The sequence below is a fragment of the Canis lupus genome, chromosome 38 (assembly GCF_011100685.1).
Source record: "Canis lupus familiaris isolate Mischka breed German Shepherd chromosome 38, alternate assembly UU_Cfam_GSD_1.0, whole genome shotgun sequence".
In the NCBI taxonomy this organism is placed as follows: domain Eukaryota; kingdom Metazoa; phylum Chordata; class Mammalia; order Carnivora; family Canidae; genus Canis; species Canis lupus.
Window position 1 is genome coordinate 1734131 of NC_049259.1, and position 25009 is coordinate 1759139.

Consider the following 25009-nt stretch of genomic DNA (forward strand, 5'->3'; position numbering starts at 1 on the left):
TTTGTGTTTCATTTGCTTGGTCCTCGCCCTGTTTTGCCTACCTTCATTTCCCATAACTCTGGGGAGCACTGAAGGCCAGAAGACAAGGAAGAAGTCAAAAGACCCGGCTAATTTTAAACTTGACATTAGTGGCTACATGTTAGAACACGTTATGTGGGTGGAAGGAGGCTGGAAGTTGGCCAGCTCTTCACTCCTCCCGTGTCTCATTAGTCTCATGATTCAGGCCTCCGTGCACTTATTCACACATTCATTCACTCATCAAAAACTTATAATGAACAATAGCCAAACTGTGGACACCAAACAGCCTCGGTGTCCATCGAAGGATGAATGGATAAAGAAGCTGTGGTCTATGGATACAATGGAATATTCCTCAGCCATTAGAAACGACAAATACCCACCATTTGTTTCAACGTGGTTGGAACTGGAGGGTATTATGCTGAGTGAAGTAAGTCAATCGGAGAAGGACAAACATTATATGGTCTCATTCATTTGGGGAATATAAAAAATAGTGAAAGGGAATAAAGGGGAAAGGAGAAAAAAATGAGTGGGGAATATCAGAAAGGGAGACAGAACATGAGAGACTCCTAACTCTGGGAAACGAACTAGGGGTGGTGGAAGGGGAGGAGGGCGGGGAATGGGGTGACTGGGTGACGGGCACTGAGGGGGGCACTTGACGGGATGAGCACTGGGTGTTATTCTGTATGTTGGCAAATTGAACACCAATAAAAAATAAATTTATTAAAAAACCAACCAACCAACCAACCAAACAAAAACTTATAATGAACACCTACACCGAACCGGGCTGTGTTCTAGATGCCAGGGATAAAATGTGAACAAGACTCTGTTCCTTTCCCAAGACCTAGTGCTTTAGGAACACAAGCACGTCACCCCGGAATGCACCCAGTGTGAGAAGCCTCTCATGGTCCCCATGGTGATGCCTGGCAAGAGGCTCCAACTCAGAATCGGGGAGGCCAAGGAAGGCTTCCTGGAGGAAGTGACATCTAAGCTAAGACTACTCATCTATTCTAAGGATGAATAGAACCAGCTAGATGAAGAGAGGAAGGATGGTGTTATGGGGAGAATGTTCCAAGTTGAGAGAACACTGTAAGCAATGTCCCAAGACAGATAGCTAGGATGGTATGTTCTAGCAATTGAAACTCATCCATGTGGCTGGATCTCACACAGCAAATGTACTGAGAGGTAGGCAGGGCAGGGTGGTGAAGTGCTATGATGATGGTGTCCAGGAGTTTAGTTTGAGGGCTGTGGGGAGCCATGACACATTTTAAGCAGGAAGGTAATAGGATTGGATTTGAATTTTGGAAGGAGCCTTTTGGCTGCTGATTTCCTGCCACATGTAAGAAGGGAGGCCAGGAGGCCAGGTTGGAGGCTGTCACAATGGTTCGGGGGAGAGTGGACGGTGGCCTGGACTTCCACACCTGTCTCCTCAGCCAGCCTCTCCCCCTTCCATCCCCTTGCCCTGAGCTATGACCACCTCCCCACCCCTGCCCCCCGCAGCCAGCTCAGGAGGGGGTGGCAGCCCTGCTCTCTTTACCCCAAATCTTTCTCATTGCTGAGTGCTCCTGAGCTGGAGCTATTACATGAGCACCATTGTTCTTGGGCATTTGCTTTACTCACTGCCTTGGAAGTTCTTGGTTTTTTGTTCTTCTCAGGCCTGCTGGAGGACAGGGCTCAGCAGGGCCCAGGAGATGGCCACGGAACCGCCCTGGACACAGAGTTGGGGGCTCTGAGGAGAAGGCAGGGGGGACAGGGCCACACTCGTTCGGACTGGACCGAGGTTCTCATTTCGAGTCTGGAGGTGCCGGGGAGCCCCTTGTTCTCAACGACCTCTTAAAAACAAAGCAGGGTGGACAAGCTGGAGCCCTTGTGCGCTGCTGGTGGAAATGCGAAATGGTGCGGCCGCTGTGGACAGCGCTACGGTGGTTCTTCAAAAAATTAAAAATAGGGCAGCCCCGGTGACTTAGCGGTTCAGCGCTGCCTTCAGCCCAGGGCATGATCCTGGATCTGGGGATGGAGTCCCACATCGGGCTCCCTGCATGGAGCCTGCTTCTCCCTCTGCCTGTCTGTTTGTCTCTCTCTGTGTGTATCTCTAATAAATAAATAAAATCTTTAAAAAAATTAAAAATAGAATTGCTATACGGTCCTGTAATTCCACTTCAGGGTATATACCCAAAAGAAGTGGAAGTGAGGTCTCAAAAAAGATGTTTGCACACCCCTGTTCACAGCAGCATAATGCCCAATAGCTAAAAGTTGGAAGCACATCAGGTGCCCATTGATGGAGAAATATATAAGAAAATGCGGTTTATACATACAAGGAAATATTATTCAGCCTTACAAAAGGAAAGAAATTCTGACACAGGCTACAGCATGGATGGACCTTCAGGACTTTATGCTCAGTGAAATAAGCCAGTCACAAAAAGGCTGTATGGCTCCATTTATTTGAAGTCAAATTCACAGAAACGGAAAGTAGCATGGTGGTACCCAGGGGCTGGCGGAGGGGACAATGGGGACTTGTTACTTAATCGGTACAATTTCAGGTTTGGAAGATGAAAAAATCCAGAGCCTGGTTGCAGAACAGTGTGAATACCCTTAACATTTCTGAACTGCACACTTAGAAACGGTTATGAAAGTAAATTTTTTAAAAGATTTTTATTTATGAGAGAGAGAGAGAGAGAGAGAGAGAGGGAGCCCGATGTGGGATCGATCCCCAGATCCAGGATCACGCCCTGAGCAGAAGGCAGACGCCCAACCGCTGAACCACCCAGGCATCCCTATGATAGTAAATTTTATGTTATGTGTTTTTTTAACCACAATTAAAAATTAAAATAAAGGGATGCATGGGTGGCTCAGCGATTGAGCATCTGCCTTTGGCTCAGGGTGTGATCCTGGAGACCCAAGATTGAGTCTCACATGGGGCTCCCTGCATGGAGCCTGCTTCTCCCTCTGCTTGTGTCTCTGCCTCTCTCTGTATGTCTCTCATGAATAAATAAATAAAAATCTTTTAAAAAATTAAAATAAAGAAACCATATCATTTACACATTTTTTTTTTAAGCCAAGCAGGAACAAGGGTGGGTGGTGGGGGTATTAGCAGCTCCCCTTCTCCGAGGGCAGCAGGGAGTGAAAGAAGGTGAATCCAGATTGGGACTCCCCTCACCGGGGCTGCCCCAGGTAAGGATGTTAGATCCCCAGACTCCCCTTGTCCTCACTGGGCTTTGGGGGGTACTGAGAGGCAGCTGGAGGAGGAGGAGAAGCAGCTGAGCATTTAGCTGGTACCCACATGGCCTAGGATCACAGCAGCCAACTCCTCAGCTGCATCCCTTCTGCATGTACACTCTTCCCCTTCGAATACATATTTACAACTTACTTCCCCCTTTGTATAAATCTTGGCCTGTTTCTTCTCTGCAAAAATAATGGGGAGGCTAAGAGGTGGGAAAAGTGGTCCCACACTCCTCTAGCGGTGTCTCTCCCTCCCTCTTGCTCTTGCCTAGTTTCTCCCCAGAAAACTAGTTGAGGTGCAGCAGGAGGCAGGGCATGACAGCGGGGAGGTCCCTTCGGTCCCTATGGGGAGGAGACACCGTGGAGGGAAGGCTGCTGAGATTTCCCTTTTGCTCACGTGTCACGTTGCCCTTCCTCATGCCCCCTCTGCTAAAGCAGCCGGACGCCCTGGGGTCCCAGCATGGGCCTGTGGGCAGCCCACCGCCATGGGCTGGGCCTCGGTCACCCAGGGCTTGCATGGCTTCTCAGATGCACCCTTCTCTGCTATCTTGGGGGTTCCTCCAGCCCCAGGCCCCGCCCTGCCATCTGGCCTGACATGTTTGCGCTGTGGGGTCCGGACCACACACCCGAGGGTTGAGCTCCTCCACGTGCTGGGTGCTCGGTCTTCCTATGCTTTGGGGCTTCTCTCCACCAGGATGCGGTGGGTGCCGTCAAGGGGAAGGGGAAGGCTCAGGGCTGACGGTGTCTTTCTTAAAAACAGGCTCCCTGGGATGCCGGGGTGGCTCAGTGGTTGAGCGTCTGCCTTGGGCCCAGGGTGTGATCCCGGGGTTCAGGATCGAGTCCCGCGTCGGGCTCCCTGCATGGAGCCTGCTTCTCCCTCTGCTTGTGTCTCTGCCTCTCTCTCTGTGTGTCTCATGAATAAATAAATAAAATCTTTTAAAAAACAGGCTCCCTCTTGGCAAGGCCTCCCTAGTCTTCGTTGGTTCTCTTCTTCCAAGTTCTTAATCTGAGCTCCCCTGATCTGACTCCGGCTCGCCACTGTCGTGTGTCACCGGCATAGTCCAGGGATGCTTTCACCGGGGGAGACTTGACTCCCTAATCACAGGGTAGACTCCTGGGCTTGGGGAGGGGGTGCGGGGGGCAGGCTCTTCATTTCTTCTTTGACGCAGGTTTTGTTTTGTAAAAATGCTGGAGCGCTTCATCCGTTCCCACGGGCCTCAATTCTTTTTTCTCTCCAGCTCATTTACTTCTGAGGGAGCTGTTGTGTCATGATCCCTGTTGATTTTCTCGTCTCCGGTTATTTATTGATCCCCCTCTGAGCCTTATTTTCTCAGTGGCTCTGTGGGTGATTTAAACACTGCTTTAAAGTTGGGGCCCCAGAGGCGTGATGTCAGGGCTTTTGTATCATATCTGTTTGGGGGGGCGCCGAGCACCCGCGGTGAGCAGAGGCCGGCAGAGGCCCCCGAGGCTGTGGACGCCCGGGAACCGGCAGTGGAGTGGGGGTTAAGGCCAGAGCGTGGCCGGCACCGGTGAGTATTCTGGGTAACGGTCACCTTCGTGTCCCTGCACAACCTGTGGGAGCTGGGGAGTTCTCTCGCGGGTGGTGAGGGCCTCTGTCTCCCCATTTCGGACTCCCAGTCTGGGGGCCTGCATCCCTCCCGCCACCCCACCGGAGGAGCCCACGAGCCCCGGGGGTGCTCCCCGAGTTCAGAGCTGACGAGTAGGGATTTCGGGTCAGTCTAAGCAAGAACTTTTTTTTTTTTTTTAAACAATTTCTTTTTTTTTTTTAATTTATTTATGATAGTCACACAGGAAGAGAGAGAGAGAGGCAGAGAGAGAAGCAGGCTCCATGCACCGGGAGCCCGACGTGGGATTCGATCCCGGGTCTCCAGGATCGCGCCCTGGGCCAAAGGCAGGCGCCAAACCGCTGCGCCACCCAGGGATCCCTAAGCAAGAACTTTTAAACAAGTAGCATTGCTAAACCGATGGGCTGCCTTATGAGGTGATGAGCTCTCTGTCACTTAAAGTATTGCAGCGGGGATGAGATGAGGAGGCAGCCGTAGAGCGAGCTTCTGTACAGTGAGCTGTGAGCCGTAGGGCTGGAGGACCCTTCCAGATCCGAGAGCCCATTAGTCTCTGTCTTTTGTATCACGGTAGCAACTCCCGAGGACAGGGCTGGCTTTTATTCGTCCGTGTCCCCCCAAGCACAGCGTAAATACCGCCAAAGCACCTTAGCTGATGATTGAGCAAGTGCCTGCCTGGGTTCGTTGAGTGTGGGAACCAGTCCTCATCGTCCCAATGGGCCTCAGCTCCTGGCCCCTCTAGAAGCCAAAGGAAAGGTGATTTCCCCATAGTCCTTCCTGTGGAAACCAGAGCGGGCAGCTGCACCCCCGAAAGGAGAGAGGCCCTGAAAAGAGGGGCAGCTGGCACAGGCATAAAGGTGATTTTGAATGTATTGAGCTCTTAGTATGGTGACTCTCAACCTTGACTGTCCATTTAAGTCACCCAGGGAGCTTTCAAAAAAGGTAGCAATGGCTGTATCTCACCCCCAGGGACTCCAGTTTAATTGGTCTGTGGAGTTGGGCTTCAGTTTTTAAAGCTCCCCAGGTGATTCTAATGCGCAGCTAAGGCTGAGAACCACTACGTTGCTAAGTGCCAGGTGCTTTACATGTATTTTCTCATTAATTCTCACAACACCTCATGAGTCAGGCCATAGCTTCTTAGAGCATGGTCCTGAATCCTCAGCACCACCTTGGGAACCTGTGTTAGAAATGCAGATTTTCGAGCTGCACTCCAGACTCACGGGCCTGAGCCTCTGGGGTTAGGCCCAGCAATCTGGGGCTTGACCACCCTCCAGGTGGTTGTGATGTGAGCTCCTGGTTGTCTGTGAGGACCAGAGTTAGGGCTTAGCCGCCCTCATGCACAGATGAGGGGGACAGGCACAGGCACAGTCACTAGTAAGGATCACAGCAGGGATTTGAATCCATCCGTATTCCTCTGTCCAGACCTGGATGTCGCCCCTTTTATGTGTGGTCCTCTAGGGTCAAAGCCAAGACACAGCACACTGCTTGTGGGGAGGTGACTGGGTTCTCCTGCTAGACCTGGGGTGATTCTTTCTCCTTCTCTTCACTGTCAATATGTAGCTCCATCTGGAGCCCAACTGCTCTTGCCCTAGGGAAGCAAAGGGCAGACTACCATAGGATTCACTCTAAAACAGTTTTATTAGGTGCTTAAAATAGCTTCTAGCAGATGGTGTGTAGAATGGGGGATGGGAGCAGAGCTGCAAATGACATTTACAAAGTTGTGTGTGTTTGTGCAAGCACACACATATGCACGTGTGCACACAGCTGGTGTGTGTACACACAGGGTGGGAAGAGGTGGTCAGAGAACTTGATGAACTGTGGAGGGGGAACTAGAGGAGATTTAGAACAGGATGGTTGATTCTAATCTACCTAAGATTAAAGAGGAAAAAGGCTTGGGAGACTGGTCTTCCCAAGGCACTTGGGGATCCTGTGCCAGCCCAGGGCATGCAGTAGCCAGAGAGATGTTGTGGATCTCTAATGTGGCTCTTAGGGTTGGGGAACCCACAGAGTTGACATGGGGATGCTGCAGAGTTCCAGGAAGCTTGCCAGTTTTGATGAGCTGAAGCCTGAAGTTAATTGAAAGTTAGGGGCAGACACAGAAGCCCTTGCTTTGCAAATGAAAATACTGGGAATTCATTTTCCTCATTTTCAAGGAAATATCTTTACGTGTAAGTCTGAATCCCATTTAGGTGCAGAGATGATGGGTGTCATCAATCAGATCCTCCCGAACAGACTCTCACACTAGTGGGGGTCTCTGTTTCCCGTGGCAACTCCCAACTGGCTTTGTACTTGTGAATGTGTCTCTTGGACCTTCTAATGTGGTGATTCTTGATTTTTCGGAGTTTCGGACCCATTTCAGAGTCTTATTAAATCCAAGTTGCCTCTCTGCAGAAACCTTTACAATCATATACACAGAAAAATTTGTCAGCAAATCAAAGAGGCCCATGGGCTCTCCAAGTCCATCTTTGAAGCACTGACTCTAGTGGAGGGCCCTGAGGTGGATGGCCCTCCTCTTCGGATGGCTCAGTCCAGCCCAGCCCTGAGTGAGGACACTAGAGCGCTAGTTCCCTTGCACCCCTCACTGTGATGTGAATGGAGATAATGACATTGAAGCCATTAGAGGGCAGGAGCTGGAGTCAAATGACTGTGCCTGGCTTCAGCTGCGAGAATTGGGACTTCACCAAGTGGTGGCCGGTGGCCATTGGGCTCTGGAACTAGGACTTGCCGCAGCCCACTCTCTCTGCTGAGGCTCCTCTGCTCAGTGACCCCCACTCCTATGACTCCTGGGACTCTTGCTCCTGCCCACCACACATCCATTCCTTTAATCCTTGCCGGCACCAGTAAGAGCGTCTCCTTTTTATCCTCTGTCATTTGTGCCTGATTGTTACCATCTAGCATCCCATAGCCCCCAAGAGGAGTGCACTCCATTTGCTCCCTTGTTTTCGATGTAGAAGGTGGATAGAGCATGGGAGTTTGGAATTAAAACGCCTGTGTTCAAATTCCAGCTCTACCCTTACTTATTGGTGTGTGACCTTGGGTAAGTCATTTAAATTTCGAGCCTCAGTCTCCTTACCTATGAAGTGGCGATAATAATCCTATTTGGGCTAACTCCTTCAGTTCTTAAAAGCAGATGAGAAAGTAGATATCCATGAGCTTTGTAATGGGCTGCAATGGGCCTCACATTAGCCTTGTGAGGATGAGCCTGGGTTCCTTCCTCCCTCCTTATAGGCTGACAGCCTGCCCCTTTTTGATCTCTGACGATGGCAATGAGGGGATGAAGTAGAGATCTTTACCACGATGCCAACCTACTCGTGTTCTCTTGTTGCCAAGGGAGCTGCCATTTTTCAATGATGGCTCTTTAAGAGCTCTAAGACATCCACCAGCAAGACCACCTCTCTCTGCACAGTGATGCTGAAGATGGGAGTGGTGAAATGTAAGAACTGGAAATTTCTACAAATGAGGCAGAGAGGAACTCTGGGTTCCTTGGTTGGGGACTGTAGAGGCACAAAGACTCTGAGTGTTTTCTGGGGACAGGGTGGGGGCACTGACTCACGACTATAGCTGGGGAGTGGAGGGTCACAAGCAGTAGAACTAGCTTTTGGGTGACGATAAAAGAATGGCTCAGGCAAGCATTGTGGTAGGACAGTGATCCGGGCCACTTGGCCAGAAGGAGGCCACCAGGACCACATTTTCTAATCGAAGCTAAAAAATAGGTACAAAGGCCAGATGAGGCAGCCACAGGTACTCCTGCCATCTAGATACTTGCTTGGTGCCTTGCTCGGCTCTGAGGAGCTCCTGACTTGCCCAGTTGATGTCTGGGCTCAGAAGCAATGGAAACCCACTGGCAGAGGCTGCTTCAGACATAATTCTGACCAACAAAAAAAGAACCAGTTGGTGGGGAGAGACCAGAACCCCTGGCGGAAGCCACTACGAAGTTCTAGAGTTCACAGTATCTAAGGAAGGGGAGGATGGGGGGCAACAATCAGACACACACACTCCCCAGACCCCTACAAAGCATGCTTCAAAATTCAGAGAAAGGAATCAAAAGTGTGATTCTCAAGAGAATAGAGTTCAAGAGGTTTTAACACTGAAGTCCTGACAATGAAGTCACAAATTATCCTGAGTGTAAAAAAAAAAAAAAAAAAAAGAAAGAAAGAAAGAAAGAAAGAAAAGAAAAGAGGGCAGCATCTAAAAATAAAGGTGGCTGCACAGGGGATCTCTTCAGCGCGTGCAGATTTTAGAAGTTCTCGCGTTCTTGAAAAACTACTGACATACTTTTAAAGTATATGAATTTGAATTTGAATATAGTCGAGCAGCGTTGTTAAACCTGGGCCCGTGGCATCAGATGGTGTTTGAATCCTGGCTCTGTCACCTACTAGCTGTATGACCTTGGATAAGTCGTTTAACCTTTCTGGGCTCTGATATCTAAATTTGTAAAATGGGGGTAGTAGTATCCCCTCTATAAGTTGGCTGGAAATGAAATGAAATGGGGCACGTGAGTGCCTATCAGAGGGCTGGCACGTAGGAAATGCTCAGTAGCCACCATTACTACCATCCTATAAAAAATACAGGAGATGCTCTTGATCAGCGGGCAACTGCAAAAGGATCACACAGAAGGGTAAGAATTGTATGGGGAGGATCAAAGGCGGGTTGATCTGACACTTGGGAAAACTCTGCAGAACACACAAGGGTTCTCTTGCTAAAATCATCAAGAAGGAAGGTAGATGTCAGGCCTGGAACAGCCAGCGCGTTGTTGGCACTGACAGAGGAAGGTAGGGTAGGGACTCCTACTGTCCCTGCAGCCTCTCCCTCAGAGGCACCTGCCTGGTGACAAGCACAAGGTGGCACTGATGGCCAGTCAAGGTCATTCCGCATGCCCTTGAATGTGTTCCACTCGCCCTTGCTGGGCAGGGCACAGACAAAACCTGCCAACGTGATGGAGCTACTTTGAAGAATCACTGTGACAGGCAGAGCAGTTATGAGTCTGCAAAAGAGTCAATGTGGCTTTGATTTTCAAAAATGGGCAAGAGGATAGATTTAGAAGTAGAGATGCTTAGTGCCCATGCCCAGTAAAGCTCTAGAAGGGCTGACTAAACAGAGAGGATTATTAGAGAGGCCCACCTGGGACACCACAGCCAGAGGGATTCCCTCAAGTCCAGTCATGCCACACCTGCCCAGGACCCTGCTGTGGTGCCCCTTCTTATGAGAGGGAAAGTGCACGCCCCTCCATCAGCCTGGCGAGGCCTGACCTGACCCCCCAGCTACTCATCTGAGCTCACAGTTGCCCCCTTTTCTTTTCTTCTCTTGCTGTGGCCAAGCTGACCTCCTTGCTCTTAGCTTTCACCCTTGGTGGTCTCTCTGCCTGGATTACTCTTCCCCCAGACAATGGCTTGGCTCCCTCCCCCAAGTCTTGGCTCCAAAGTCAGCTTCTCAGTGAGGCCTTCCCCACGCACCTCATATAGGGCTCCAGCCTCCCATCCTCTTCCCTGAGTTATGCTTTTCTCCATAGTTCTTATCACCATCCTACATACTATTGATTCGTACTTATGTGTCCTGTTCATCAACTTGCCCCACTCACAAAAATGCAAGGTCCTTGGGCCCAGAGATCTGTACCTGCATCCCCATTTCCTACCACTGTGCCAACCACATACTTGTGTTCAGTAACTGTTTGTTGGTTGGCACAGAAAGAGGCTGCTAGACTAGGGTGACCAGTCATCCCAGTTTGTCCAGGACTGGGACACTTCCTGAAACGAAGGATTTTTTTGGTACTGAGACCAGTAAAATCCTAATCGGTCACCTCCACCAACTTAGCCAACCGCGTTTCCTCCTCTGATGCCGGGGCTAGAGGCTGGCTCTCAGGAATGCCTCCAGCTCACTATCTCCGCGTTTCACACGGTCTCCCACAAAGTCTGTGTGAGGGTGCAGAAATGTGGGCCGCAAGATAGTGTGTTTGAGCAGTGTGTAGTCGGCTGACTGGCCATACCAGACACGCTGCATGACGCAGCCTGTCAGCCTGGTGGCAAGGCGGCTGCGGTGAGCCACAGAACTGTGTCCCGGTTCCACAATCTGAGCCGTGGCTGAGCACGTGTGTGAGCACGTGGATGAGCACAGAAGGCAGGGGAACCTCGAAGTGGTGTGTACTAGAAGGGGAAGCTAATATGCTCAACAATTAGGCCAGATTTTGAAATCATCTTGACAAGTGGAAGTAACAGGCCCTATGAAACAACTTAAAATTTAAAGGAGAATAAATATAGCTTTCTATTTAGGGTTAAAAAAAAAAAAAGCCATCTTAAACGTACAGAAGAGACCAGGCTTAATAGTATTTAGCTTCCACGCTAGACCGACACAGGCTTGGTCGGAAGCAGAGGTTCTCCCCGCAGAGTCCGCCTCTAACCCGTCTAAACAGACTTCGCGGGTGTGGTGGCACCGTCCTCCCACCCGGCCCAACACACCTGAGCCACGCACCGGCTCCGGCTCCGTACCGAGGAGAGGCTGCTCACTCTCCTTTGCTGGGCTCCTGGCTATTCTAGGACACAGCACCCTGCAAAGCGCCTCTTCCTCCCTTTCCCCAGCTGTATGTCCCTGTGGTGGCCTCTCTGCGACAGAGGAGACCCCCTCCATCCTCTTCCAGCTCACCTAATTGCTCTGGGCTAGCCACCCTGTTTAGGCCTGGGGATTCAGCTGAAAGATAGGTTCATATAACTATAGCTGGTTCTCCACCCCCCCCCCCGCAACCAAGAAGGAGGGCTTCATTGTCAAGGGCGAAGCAGCATAAGCCATGACAACTGGGAGGCTGGGAGGCGGCAGTGCGGTGAAACCAGGAACTGTGAAGACTGGAAGGCCGAACCGTAACCCCTTTCCTGGGGAACCCACCACACCCACCGATTCCGCGGGGCTTCCTGCCTGCCACTGAGAAGGCTGTGCGCAAGGAGGGCAGCAAAGAGGTCTTCTACCTTCTGCACTCTGAGCTAGCAGGTCTAAGGCACGGGCCCACAGCTGTGCGGGGCTGCTCTTCGGGTTGCCATGACCAGCCTCGGGGCTGGCACAAGGATTCTTGGGTGGCAGTGGAGGTGGTGAGGGGAGGGGGCTGCAGGGCTTCCCAGGCTTCCCAGGGCTCCAAGGGTGATTTAAGGTAACAGACCGTGATTCTTCGTGCCATGGGCCCGCCAGAAAGGCAGCCAGTGCTCATTGTCCTCGAGGAAAGGATAGGCACTGATTTCCACCTCCCGTTTTTTTTCATGCTCAGCACAGGCCCTGCCCCACGTCTTCCCCCTACAGAGCTCTGGAGCAGGGTATGGATCCGACCATCAGGGCTGCAGAACAAGCTGGACCCCACAGGCCAGCTCCAGTCAGTGGGCGGGCTGCCCGGAGTAGCTCACAGGATCCCAACGCTCATCGGGAAGGAGCACCAGGAGATATTAGGAATGTGGACCAGGGGTGCCCAAATGGGAAGGGAGCCGGTGTGTCATGTCTCTGCTTTCCCAGGTCTCTCCCCTCAAGAGCACATAGCTGGCCCATGAGAAAAAGCATGCAGGAATGGGGCCTGCCGACCTCGGGGCAGAGGGTGGGCATTTGGTAAAGGGGCTGAGCAGCCCACCAGTTGGCGGGGGAGTGGGGGAGACACGGGCCTCCAGACCCACTGGGGCCAGAGCCTATACCATTACCCACAAACACACCGGGGCCTGCAGTGGAGGGAGTGAAACATTCTAGCCCTCACAGGCCAGACGCCGGGGTCCCCTTGACCAGCAGCAACAGCGTCGTCACCTGAACCTTTCCAAAAACCCCAATTTCCAGGCCCTCCCAGATCCAGAGCAGGAGCTGCAGGGGGCCCAGCCCCGGTGGTCAGCAGGTCCTCAGGTGGTTCTGATGCGGCCGGTGCGGGACACCCCCTGCCTGACAGAAAGAGGGGCCCTCAACTGGCTGTCACTGAGGGGCCGCAGAGAGGGCCACTGCCCTCGGGCTGCTCTCTTTCCAGGTTCCTTGGGGCCTGGTGCTCCTGCTCCTGGTCTGGCTTCCACCTGCGCACACGTTCGCAGCCTCCGCGGCGGCTTGGAGACAACTCGCAGCAAGCCTGCCATCTGCGTCTTAGCGCAGGGGAGCTGGGCTCAGGGGTTGCTCCTGCGGTCTCCGGAGACCCACGGCTTGCCCAGCCCCCTTCCAGAAACAGGAGCTGTGGGCCAGTGGCCTCTGCTCTGGAGCTGCTGCTCCCCTGACCGGCCACAGCAGCCCCCTCCCCTGGGCCCTCCTGCCTTTCTGACAGATGCCCCCTCTTCACATTTGGCCTGAAGAAGTCAATCTGTCTTAAAAAAAAAAAAAAAAAACCTGCAAAAGCAAACCAGGCTCATTGCAAATGATACCGAAACGGATGGAAAGATCCATGCAGCAATTTCTTTCTCCCACAGTTCTCCCCTCGCCAAATCCTCTATCACCCCACGCCCCCTTCTGCCCCAGTGAGCTGAAGTTCTTGCGATCTTGGTGATTTGCAATTCTCTGCATGACTCTGCCTCTTGGGTTTGTTTAATTAGAAATATACCGGGAAGTGCTTCCTAGGCAGTGGCATGTTAATTGCTTATCACGGAAGGAGAAGGGGCGACAATGTTTGGTGATGGAAATTTCCACCCTCTCCACCTCTCTGAGCTTCTTCTCCGTTTTCTTCTCCCACCCTCCCCCATCAGCCTCTCCTGCTCTCTGCCCTTCTGCACACCCCACCCACCCCCGCCCCCACTCTCAGGTCACAGTTACAGGGGGACTCTGGGGAGCAGGCCCGGATTCAGACCTACAGGGAGCACCTGTGCCCTCTGTCACCACCTCCCCCTCCCCTCCCAGCCCCTCCCCCCGCCACCCCCGCCACCCCCTGGGCTGGAAGAGATTCCAGAGGAGAGAGCTTCACAGTCACACTTGGTATTCAAAGATTATTTTCCTTTTGTTTCCTTTCCCCCCTTATTATTGTTATTCTTGTTTATTTTTATTTTTTACAAAACAGGAGAAAAGAGTGAACTGGGTTGGGGGGAGGCGACACATTTCTCCACAAAGGTACAAAATTGCCTCTAGAAAGTCCACCTCAGAGCGCCAACCCAGGCTTGCCAAGATGAGGCGTCCCTGGGCGTCCCTTCTCTCCCCAGACGTCCTTCGGATGCGGTCGGGAACCCACTGTGGGAGTGGTCCCCCAACGTGGGGAGGGGAGGCCTCCCTCAGCCCTTGCCCAGGAGGGGAAAGAGCAAGCAATTAAGACTATACAAAGAGCAGGGGGCGCATCCTGTGGGACACAGGCAGGGAGCGCGTCCTGTGGGACGCAGGCAGGGGACATCCAAGCAGAGGCCCCTGGGCCTCTGGGCGCACTGACAACGAAGGAGATGGGAGGCTCTGGCCAGAGTCCTTCCTGTTCCTTGGAGATGTCAGCAGACAGGCCCCACAAGGGAAGGGCAGCCCCTGGAGCTGAGAACCCCATCTGTCTTGGTCCAGCTGCCAGGCCTCAAGCATGCGGTCCATGTCACTTTCCTGGCAGGGCATCTGGCCCAGATTGCTTCCCTTTGGGTAAAAAGTAGTCCTAGTTATTCCTCTACTGCTGCGAGCGGCTGAGCTTCAGGAATTTTGCAGCAATGGTGGTGACAGCATTTCCCCTTCTGAAGACCTGGACAGCTTCCTTCCTGGGTTCCAGGGCAGGACAAGGGGCGCAGACACCACGCGGACGGAGGGGGTGCTCCAGCCCCAGAAAGCCCAGGCTGGAAGGAGAGCCCGCCCACCCACTCCCTGCCTGGGCTGACCAGTGCCAAGGTGGGCTGCTAGTCCGGCTGCCAACAGGAGGACAGCAAGAGCCAGGATGGCTATGAGCCCAGGTCGGTCCCCTAAGGCTCTGTGGCAAGGAGTGGCCTCTTTAGTCCTGGTCCATACACATGCCAACTGGGTGTGGGCATCAGCAAAGGCCACTTGCAGGCAGGCCCAGTACTCTGTGGCCTGAAGGAGGCGGGTGATGTTGTAGCTGTGGGTGCCCCTCGGCAGGCGGGCCAGAGCAGGGGCGCCCTGGCCCCGGAGGGAGGAGGCGCTGGACCAGGTGAGGTTGGTAGAGACTGTGTTGGGTGGGGGGACCCAAGACAGCAGGATGTGATAAGGGTGGGTCTCCTGTACCCGGAGCTCCAGCCCCCATCCCTTGTCCCGGCCGGGCTGCAGGGGAGCCTGGCCCACAGCCACACTAACCGTCTTACTGTCAGCCCCCACCAGGTTCTGAGCCACACAGGTGTACAGCCCGGCCTCTTCTGCCGTCACCCTCCGCAGCTCTAGGGTCCCCTCGGGGTACACCCGGTACTTCCTGCCCGCTCGGGCAGCTGTGAGTCGCACCCCGGCCGGGGTGACCCAGTAGATCTCGGGTTCTGGTTCGGCCAGCGCCCGGCAGTGGAGCGCCAGGCTGTCTCCGCTGGCCACCTGCAGGCTGGGAGGGAAGCTGCGGGGGGAGATGAGGGGCAGGCAGTGGTCCGTCATCTCCCGGAAGGGTACCTCACGGACGGGGCGGCGCTGGAGGTCCGGCGGCTCGGCGCACAGGGTGGACTGCGGCTCAATGAAGCGAACGCGGGTGCCCGTGGCATTGGCCCAGCGGATGACACAATCACAGCGGATGGGGTTGCCATGGAGACCCACCTCCTGCAGGTTGGGCAGGGACTCCACCGTCTGCTGGTGCAAGGCACTGAGAGCATTGTTGTTGAGCATGAGGGTCTCCATCTGCGGCAGGTGGTGGAAGGCGCGGGGGTGGATGAAGGACAGCCGGGGGTTGTTGGTGATGTCCAGTTTGGTCAGCTCGGGGAGGTTGACCAGGGCGAACTTGTCGATGGAAACCAGCTCCTCCATGTTGTTCAGCCCCAGCTCCTTGAGGTGCAGCATGTTGGCAAAGTCCCCGGGCCCCACCCGCTGGAGCGGGTTCTTGTTCAGGTCGAGGAACTTGAGCCCGGGCACCTGCTCCAGGGCCCGCCGGGGCACCCGGGCCAGCTGGTTGTCGTAGAAGGAGAGGCTCTCCAGGCTTTGCAAGCCCTCCAGGGCATAGTCGGAGATCTCCCGAAGGTTCATGCCTGCCAGCACCAGGCTCCGCAGATTGGCCAGCGGCCGGAAGTTCATGTCCAGGATGGCGTCTACCTTGTTGCCACCGATCATGAGGATCTCGAGGTTGGGCAGCATCTCAAACCAGCGGCTGTCAATGGCCCTCAGCAGGTTGGAGTTGAGGTGCAGCCGCAGCAGGTTGCCGAGGCCGGCGAAGGCCCGGGGGGCGATGCGGTAGAGCTGGTTGTGGTTGAGATAGAGTTCCTGCAGGCTGGCCAGCCCCGCGAAGCTGTGGTCCTCCAGCCGGGTCAGCCGGTTCTCCTCCAGGTGCAGGCTCAGCAGCCGGGGCAGGGCACGGAAATCACAGTCTCGAGCGTCCGAAAAGCTGTTCTGGGACAGGTCGAGCTCCGTGAGATTGGCCAGGTAGTTGAGCTCACTCTGGTCCACACGCATGATGCTGTTGCTCTGCAGCAGCAAAGTCTGTGTGCCCGCGGGCAGCCCGGGGGGCACGGCCGTCAGGAACAGATCGTTGCAGTCCACGGTGGTGGCCTCGCGGTAGGACGATCGGGGCGTATACCAGGGCCGGATCTGGCAGGCACACTGAGGAGGGCAGGGCACTCGCCAGGGGACCACGGGCACGGCGGCGGTGGCACTGGCCACCCAAGCTAGCAAGAGGGGGGCCACGAGGAGCCTCATGATGGAGCCGCAGGAGGAGTCTGGAGTCCTTCCACTCTTAGCAGTTCACAGGCTGAGGGTCAGCAGCCCTGCCAGGGCCTGGGGAACCACCCTCCCAGGACAGTCATTCTACGTGGGGATGGGTGGGCACCGCTTCTTACCCTCCTGGGCATGGCTTTCCATCCTTGTCCGCTGGGGCTGGGCCAGCTCATTCATTGCCACGCCCCATCAGGGCAGCCCTGGAAGAAGAGGATGCAGAGTCAGGAGGTGGCAGAGAATGAGAAACTACTCCCTCTGCCCGTGTCACCCCTGTTTGACTTCAGAGGGCAAAGGGGCTGAGAGGGGTGGACCGGGCCACAGCCAGGGCTCCCGGGTTCCGTCCTCCAGCCTTGAGGCCTTAGTGTCCTTTTCTACCGTCTTTTGGGGCAGTGAGAAACTGTGAGGCTTTGGGGAAGGAGGGAGAGACGGAACCAAGAAGCTTCCAGGATAACTCAGGAAGGGAGGGGTGTGCCTGCGTGCGTGCGTGCGTGCGTGGAGTCCTGTCATCTCCACAGTCCTTCTGAGCCGAGATGTGTGGAACAGATTCTCCTACCTTTCTCGCGTCTCCCCCCTCCCTCCTTGGCTCCCTGGGTAAATGGAAAATAAAGTGAGAGTTCCCAGGCATCCCTCTGAGCAGTGTGGGTATTACCAGGGCTGGTGGAAATGGCACACGTTCTGGATTCCAGGGTGGGCTCTCGGGACTCTGGAAGTAGGAAGGCAGTGGTCCCTGAGCCCACACCCAGACCAGCCAGGGAAGTGGCTGGTCCTGCCTGGGGTCTGTTTGGGCTCTCCTCATGGATGGCTTCCCCCCTGGAGGCGGGGCTTTCCCCTTCCCAACAGCCTGACTGAGCTCCCCAGAAAGAGGTGGGGGTGTAAGACGCCTGGGTGTGGGCTCCTCAGCCCTGCAGGTGAGGTACATGACTCGGTTTTTCTTGCTATTCTCCAGCTTACCCACCATGCGCCACACTTTCCAGTGGAAGGTACCCTGACACGCCCACCCCCTTCCCATAGCTCCTTCTCACTGTCTCCTAGACAAGCCCGACTTTTTCTTTGAGCCTCAACTTAAGGTCACCTCTTACAGAAGCTTCTCCCAAAGCTTCTCCCCTGGCTGGCCAAGGAGCCCACCTTATGTTCCTATAGTGCCGCATGCTCCTGACCCGGATCACATCTCCTGGAAATGGCTCCCCAGCTGGGAAACTGTCCTGGTCATCACTGCAGTTGGAGCGTACAGCAGGTGCCCAGTGAATATTTACCCTATGAATCAACTGCTGTAGCTCCAGGATCCCATCCCCCAGGATGTCTCACCCCCACCCCCAGTCCAGAATCTAAGCCACTGCTCTTTCCCACCTCCTAAGTATGGGTAATCCAGGCTCTCCCACAGATCCTAAGGCCAGGTAGCATCACCCTGGAGGCAAGTCCAGCCTTGGCCTACCACCAACATGGAGGAAGAGCCCGGAGGCCTTGCTGGGCCCAGTCCCCTCTGGACCAGAGGTCCCATTCGGGTAGTCTTCCAAATGCAGGTATCAGGGAAGCAAACCGGCACTTACTGAGCACCTGAAATTTGCCAGGACCCTTCAAAGACTCTTATTGTATGTAACCATCATAATGGGTCAACAGGATAAGCATTAATACCCCCAGTTTGCAGATGAAGAAATTGAGGTTTAATGAGCCTCTTTAAATGAGGTTAAAGAATTTGGTGCAAGACACATAGGTGGTCAGAGGCAGAAGATGGGAACCCATCCAAGTCCAGGGGTTGTGTGTTGACACCAGCCCCTTTGTACCTAGGCCGGGCTGTGGCTGCGGCAGGCTGCCTGGCCGTCCTTGTCCCCTGGGGCAACGTCTGCTACCACCTTCTAGACAGGTGTCTCTCTGCTGGCCAGAGGGGCTCTGTGCCCACCTTGCCCTGCTTCCAGGATGCTGGGGCCAGGGAGGGGAGCAGCTGGAGGCGGGGTACCCTCTCGTGAGCAGGAGAGCGCTACGCCTATTTACATTTGACGACTTCCCACCTTCCTCTGCAGCTATTTCTGAAGGTGGGAAAACAATCGTGGCTGAAAATGCACAGAGGTTTTGCGTGGGTGTGTGTGTGTGTGTGTGTGTGTGTGCTGACACATAAAACTCAGAGCAAACAAACACACGTGTACACATGCATGCATGCCTGCAGACGTGCATGGAGGGGAGCCCAGGGAACTTGGCTACCTGAGCCAGGCACTGGTAGGCGGGAAGAGGATAGGGGACTCTGTAGTGTACTGTGAGGGTGGAGAGGCAGCAGGAACCAGGGACAGCCCTGTCACGGGGCTGGACCTAGGCAAGTGGTCCTGCCCCACATCTGTACCAGAGGCCCCCGCCTCCTGCCTGCACCTGGCATGGGGGAGCAAAGTGATCTTACTTCTCAGAGCATCTGCTCCTTCTGTCTAAAAACGAGGTTGTCATTAGGATGACGGGAGCTGAGGGTGGCACACACACACGGAGCTCGGTAAGTGTCAGTTCTCTTCCAGCTCCGGTCATCCCCCAGGGCTGGGAGACTCGCCAGCTACACGACTTCTCAGGAGGAACAGAAATTGGATCCTGTGGCTCAACAAGTCCCTACTGAGCTTGCCCACTGTGGCCCAGCCTTGCCTCAGGGTGGCACGGGGAGCAATGGGCAGAGCTAGATCACACCTTTGCAGAGTGATGCACTGTGGCAAGACTAAATAAATACAAAATGATCAGAAGTGCCCAGGATAGTTCCAAAGGGCAGAGAAGCCTGCAGGGGGTGGAGGGGGCTCTTCGGCTGGGCCTGAGCATCCACTCTCCTGGCTTCAGCCACTGACCGAGCCACAGGCATCTCTCCTCCAACATCACCTTTGTCCTAACACCTTTGTCCTACACATGCTCAGCTGTGTGCAGGGGAGGAAGGAACCACTTAAAACATAACCGAAAGCCTTCTGAGACACCTTTCCCTCCACCCTGGGCAGCACCCTCCTCCTCAGCCAGGAGCCCAGGGCTGGGGTTCAGTGCCCAGAGAGAGGCAATGGCTTGATGACTCACATTTGGCCGCACCCCTGATCCCAAGGCTTGGCAAAGGCCCAGACAAGTCCTCCCTCTTGCTGCTGAGCACGCAGCCCCTTCCAGGGAGGAGCACTGAGCTGCCCACTACCTGCCATCACTGGTTCTGGCCGTCTTGCACATGCCCACTCATGCCCACTCACGCCAGCTGATTAGCAATTTCTGCCGGGAGCTGCAGAGGAAGCTAATTGTCTTTTATCTATAATCTCTGGGGTGAGCAGGAGTTCAGATGATAGTGTGGACATTCTCCCCAACTGGATTTCAAGCTCCTTGCGGCAGAGGCCATGTCGTACATGATTCTGTGCCCCCGCAAACAGTGCAGGGCTGAGCGCACAGAGGGTATTTGTAAATGACACCAGGGGGGAAACGGATGATCCTCCCATCAACCCCGAGGGTGGGCAGAGAGGGACTATTTAGTCTGGTCCTGCAGGGGAAGCAGCTGAGGCATGATGTGACTTGTCGGAGGTTGTACAGTTTCCACGTGGCCAGGTCAGGGTTCAAACCTAGGTCTCGGATTCTAGAACCTGAGCCACAGCCCAGCCCAGGCTTGCTGCCCGGAGGATCCCAGCCCGTCTCACAGGAGCAGAGCGCAGGGCCGGCCCAGAAGGCCTCAGATGTAAATTCCTTCAGAGTTGCCCTGGGTCCTCACCACCTCCTCCCGCACGGCCACTTGGTGGGCCCTGTGGATACCACTCCTTAATTTCGGGCTAGAGTGACACCCCTCCCTCCCCCACTTAGGGGATAGCACAGGGAAGGCACCGTCTCTGAGTGTGGCTGGCCCTGGCACCACAGGGACAAGCCGAGGCAGGATGCCGCACACAGACCTCAGCCTGCCTTCTGACTGGGGGCTGGGCCGCTGGCCAGCCTCGGCCTTTGGTGATGGAAGACTGCAAGCCCTGGGGCTGCAGTCAGGGAAGCAGGGCTGTCCACTCCACGGGCAAAATCTCCAGGGCAAGAGCTGGCACTGCCAGCTACGTGGGACCCGCCTCCTCCAGGCAGCTGCTCTGGATCTAGCATAAAGTGTGGAATGGTCCGTTACACTCAGATCCTCGGCAAAGAGCTGAATGAAGAGTGTGGGAGAAGCTGTTGTCAAAGGCTGCTCCTTCTCCCACCCTGCCCCGCCCCGGCTCAGTCCCTGGCACTCCGGGGCCTGGGGCCCGTGGTGACAGTCCCACTCCTCCAGGTGGTTGGTGGATAGGAGGCTCTCTCTCTCCCCTCCCGGGCAGCCCCCACCAGCCTCCCAGAGTCAGAGCCAAGGGTCCAGGGGGAGGAGCGGTGGTGGTGATCGATGGCCTGGCCTTCGCTGCGTCAGTGCCAGGTGCCCCCTGAGCCGCAGAGACAGATGGGCAGCAGAATTGAGTGTAGCGTTGATCAACTCCGGCCTCCCCACCCGCAGATGAGCGCTGGGTGGGAGGGCTGCTGGGGGAGGGGGACAGCCCTCCCTCTGCGCACCTGGCCTCCTGCTTCTCCAGGGAGGTGAGCCGGGCTCCTCACTCCCACCTCTCATTGAATCGCAGACTCGCAGGTCCTCAGAGGGAGGCGAGCCAAGCGTTTATCTAGCCTTGCAGAGCCTGAATTCCATAAATAACTTATGTAAAGGAGGAGCGGTGGAGCGGAAGGAGCCTGGGCTTTGCCATCAGAGTCTGAGCCTGGCTCCACCACTTGCTGTGTGACCTTGGGCCAAGCACGCAGCCTGGGTCTGAGCCTCAGATGCCTGAGCTGGGAAGCGGGGGTAGCACCCCCCTGCCAGAACCTGGGGAGGCGCACTGGAGGTCAGGGCACGAAGTGCTGCTCCTTCCCTTTCACGCCCACCCCATCCCCAGCTGCCTCTCATCCCTTCTTACCACCTACTTCTCAGCTCTCACTTTTTGTGATAAATTAAAAAAAATAGGGCAGCCCCGGTGGGTGGCGCAGTGGTTTAGCACCGCCTGCAGCCCAGGGCATGATCCTGGGGTCCCGGGTTCGAGTCCCATGTCGGGCTCCCTGCATGGAGCCTGCTTCTCCCTCTGCCTGTGTCTCTGCCTCTCTCTCTCTCTGTGTCTCTCATGAATAAATAAAATCTTTAAATATATATATATGTTGAAGTGTAACACATGTACAGGAGCGTGTCTACATGGCACTCATCCCAGGTGCACAGCTCCATGATTTTCCCACCAGGAGGTACCTGGGCAGCCACCAACCAGAACAAGATGTAAGGACTTCCAGCACTCCAGTAAGCTCCCAGGTGGCCCTCCCGGCCGACGGCCGACACCCACCGCACGGAACCGCTGTCCTGGCTTCCATCACCATCAGTCAGTTTCATCTTTCAGCCCAGAATTCCCCTTCCCTCTCCATCACGACTGGGGACTGGGGTCTTTGGAAATGGTTGACTCTGACTTTAGGGAACTCCAGAACTTCAGACTTGAAATTCTCTTATGTCATCTTCCTGCTTCCAAGTGGGCTACACTTCTCATGGTCTCACCCCCCTCCTATTTTTTTTAGGTTGAGAAAGAGAGTGAGCATGTATGAGTGAGTAGTGGGAGGGACACAGGGAGAGGGAGAGGGAGAGGGAGGGACACAGGGAGAGGGAGAGGGAGGGACACAGGGAGAGGGAGAGGGAGGGACACGGGGAGAGGGAGAGGGAGAGGGAGGGGCAGAGGGAGAGGGAGAGGGAGAGGGAGAGGGAGAGGGAGAGGGAGAATCCCAGGCAGGCTCCACAGCCAGTGCAGAGCCTGATATGGGGCCAGGGTCTCACACTTAATCAGGCAGGGATGCTGGTTCCTCTTATTCTCCTTTCTCGTTCTACAACTTCCAAATCTGGAAATTGCTCTATACCTGAACAACACCCCCCACCCCAGCCCGCTCCAGTTGAGTCCTCACGGCTGGGCCATGTGCCATGTGCCCGAGGCAAGAAGATGCCAGGAGGATGTCCTGCCCCACGCACCACTGGTCTCTCCTCCAGCCTCCCTTCCCCAAGGCCCCATAGGGCCCTGGCCACCTCCTGGGGCAGTGCTGTTGCCTCTTTTCCACCGCCCAACCCCTAGGTCTTCTCGTTATAGAGTGTAGGGCACAGGCATGAGGACAAACATGGGGGTGGCCAGGAAGCCGAGGCCCAGACTCTCGGCTCAGTGTCCCCGGCCCTCTCCACCCGGCTGTGTCAGAGGCTCTTACACTCCACTTGCCCCACATGCAACATCTCCCACCAAGCCTGCTCTTGCTTCTGCCGTCCAACAGTCAGTCTCCAAGACCCAACATCTCCGCCACCTTGACCTGTCCCTTTCTCATCTCCCGCCCCTGCCACAGTTGCTTGCACTTAGCACCCCATCTATGATAGGCTCCTCTGGTGCCTCCTGCTCAGCTCTCAGTGGCCCTCTTGTTCCCAGACACCCCCGCTCCTGCGAAACTAGACTTGCTATTTCCTTCCACACCTGGGGGCCCTTCACTCTGCAAAGCCCCTTCCAACTTCAACTGTCGGGTCCTCTTCAGCCAGACAAGCTCATCCCAAATGCCACCGCCTCTGTGACACTTTCCTAGGGTTCCATTCCCTCCGAAAAGGGTGGTCTCTCCCACCACATCACAGTCCCCAAGACTCTTGGGACAGACCTCCTCCCTAGTAGCACCCTCCTTATTGTCAGACCTTGGGTCTGTCTTCCCAACCAGGCTGTGAGCTCATGGAGGAAAAGGTGCTTTGTTACTGATTCATGTGTCCTCAGAGCCCAGTGCCGGGCACACTTTCCCTGTGGGGGTCGGAGGTATTCTACTGTATGAACTGCGGATCTCAACACACGTAGGGGGCCATGAAAACAATTTAAAGTGAGTCACCCAAAAAAAAAATAATAATAATAAAATAAAGTGAGTCACAATCTGCATTTTAAAAAACGAAATACTGGGATCCCTGGGTGGCGCAGCGGTTTGGCGCCTGCCTTTGGCCCAGGGCGCGATCCTGGAGACCCGGGATCGAATCCCACGTCGGGCTCCCGGTGCATGGAGCCTGCTTCTCCCTCTGCCTGTGTCTCTGCCTCTCTCTCTCTCTGTAACTACCATAAATAAATAAAAATTAAAAAAAATTTTTTTAAAATAAAAAACGAAATACTACTCTCCATTCCCTGTCTCCTGGCTGTCCAGGACAGAGGGTGCTGGAGTTCTGGTGTCTGGAAGGGAGGCTGCCTCTCTCTTTCTTAATTAGCAGCGGAGGGTGCCAGGAGCGAGCACGCCAGGCCATTGCTGCTGGTTGCACTGCAGGGCAGGAGGCTGTAGGGATTGGGGAGTAGGCCGGACCTGCCGCCACCCGGGGCTGCCAGGTGCTGCAGATCATCCGTCCACCCTCGGGACGCCTTCCCTGACCCTTGGCCCTTCTCCTGGCTCCCCCAGTGCCCCAGCAGCCCCCCACCATGAACTGCTGGTTCCTTGTCGGTCTGCCTCCCCCACTGGACTGTGAGCCCCTCGGGAGAAGGGGCTGTGCCCGGACTTGCCAGCTCCTTCCATAGTCTGGCACCTCGTAGGAACCCAGGCAGCATCTGCAGGAGAACAGTAGGACGGAAGGCAGGAGGGACAGAAAGGCAAGGAAGGGCAGGTGAGGAGGAACAGGTGTAGGGGGTGCTGCTTGTGTCGGTGCCCTGGAGACCAGGCTGGTCTGGTCTGCGCTCAGGCTCTTTTGCCTCCTTTCCTGCCACCTGGAAGGAGACCACATGGCTCCTGGGGTCTGCACTCCTCAGTATGCAGCCTGGCTCCCCTGCCCCTGGCTTGAGCCTTTTCTCTGCCTCAGGCTTCTGTCTCTTGATTCCACATAATCCTACGATGATCCTCGCCCTGCTAGAACTCTTCTAGGCTCTCCCTTGGGAAATCCTGTGGACTCCACCAACCCCTCTGAGAGCTTAGCCTGGTGATTCAGGGGTGGGCTTTCCAGGCAGCTCTGCACTTGAATCCTGGTGCTGGCTGTGTGACCTTGAGCATCCTCACTGGAGTTCTTGCTCTGGGCATGGGGAGAGAGCTTACCTCATAGGGAGCCTGAGAAGGACGATGTCTGTAAAGTGCCTGGTGCTCAGTGGAGCCCCCCTCCTGTTCTACCCACCTCTGTGTGTATGAAGCCCTGTCTCTGGCTTCTAGACCATCTTTGCGCCCAAGCAGCACTGGGCTGGCCCTGTGGCCTCTAAGGCAGGCACCCTCTCCTAGGCACCCTAGGTTGCTACTCCTTCCCTGTGCAGCTAGCTGCCCTCCCAGGGGCCTCCAACTGGGGTCCTGTTTCTAGTCTCCAGGACTGCTCTGGGACTCAGTTCATTGATAGGTCCCTGAGGTCTGACACAAGTCTCACCCAATAAACCGCGGGGCTCCTCCTGGCTTAGGTGAGCCATGCATCCGTTTCCCCCAGATGCTCCCTGGACGCTGGGAGAGGGCACCTCCTAGCAGCAGAGTTCTAGATGTCCCAGCCT

General features: G+C 55.1%; 1 protein-coding gene across 10 annotated transcripts in view; it reads right to left on the bottom strand.

Annotated features, from left to right (window-relative positions):
* Window positions 1–13721: 13721 nt before the first annotated feature.
* Window positions 13722–25009, bottom strand: part of LRRN2 (leucine rich repeat neuronal 2) — a 61513-nt gene continuing 50225 nt past the window's right edge. For all 10 annotated transcript variants that reach the window (XM_038586003.1, XM_038586000.1, XM_038586002.1 and 7 more), the window contains one exon: window positions 13722–16756. In XM_038586003.1, coding sequence (XP_038441931.1) covers window positions 14400–16538 — 2139 coding nt within the window. In that variant the 5' untranslated portion in view covers window positions 16539–16756 and the 3' untranslated portion in view covers window positions 13722–14399. The remainder of the gene's footprint in view (window positions 16757–25009) is intronic.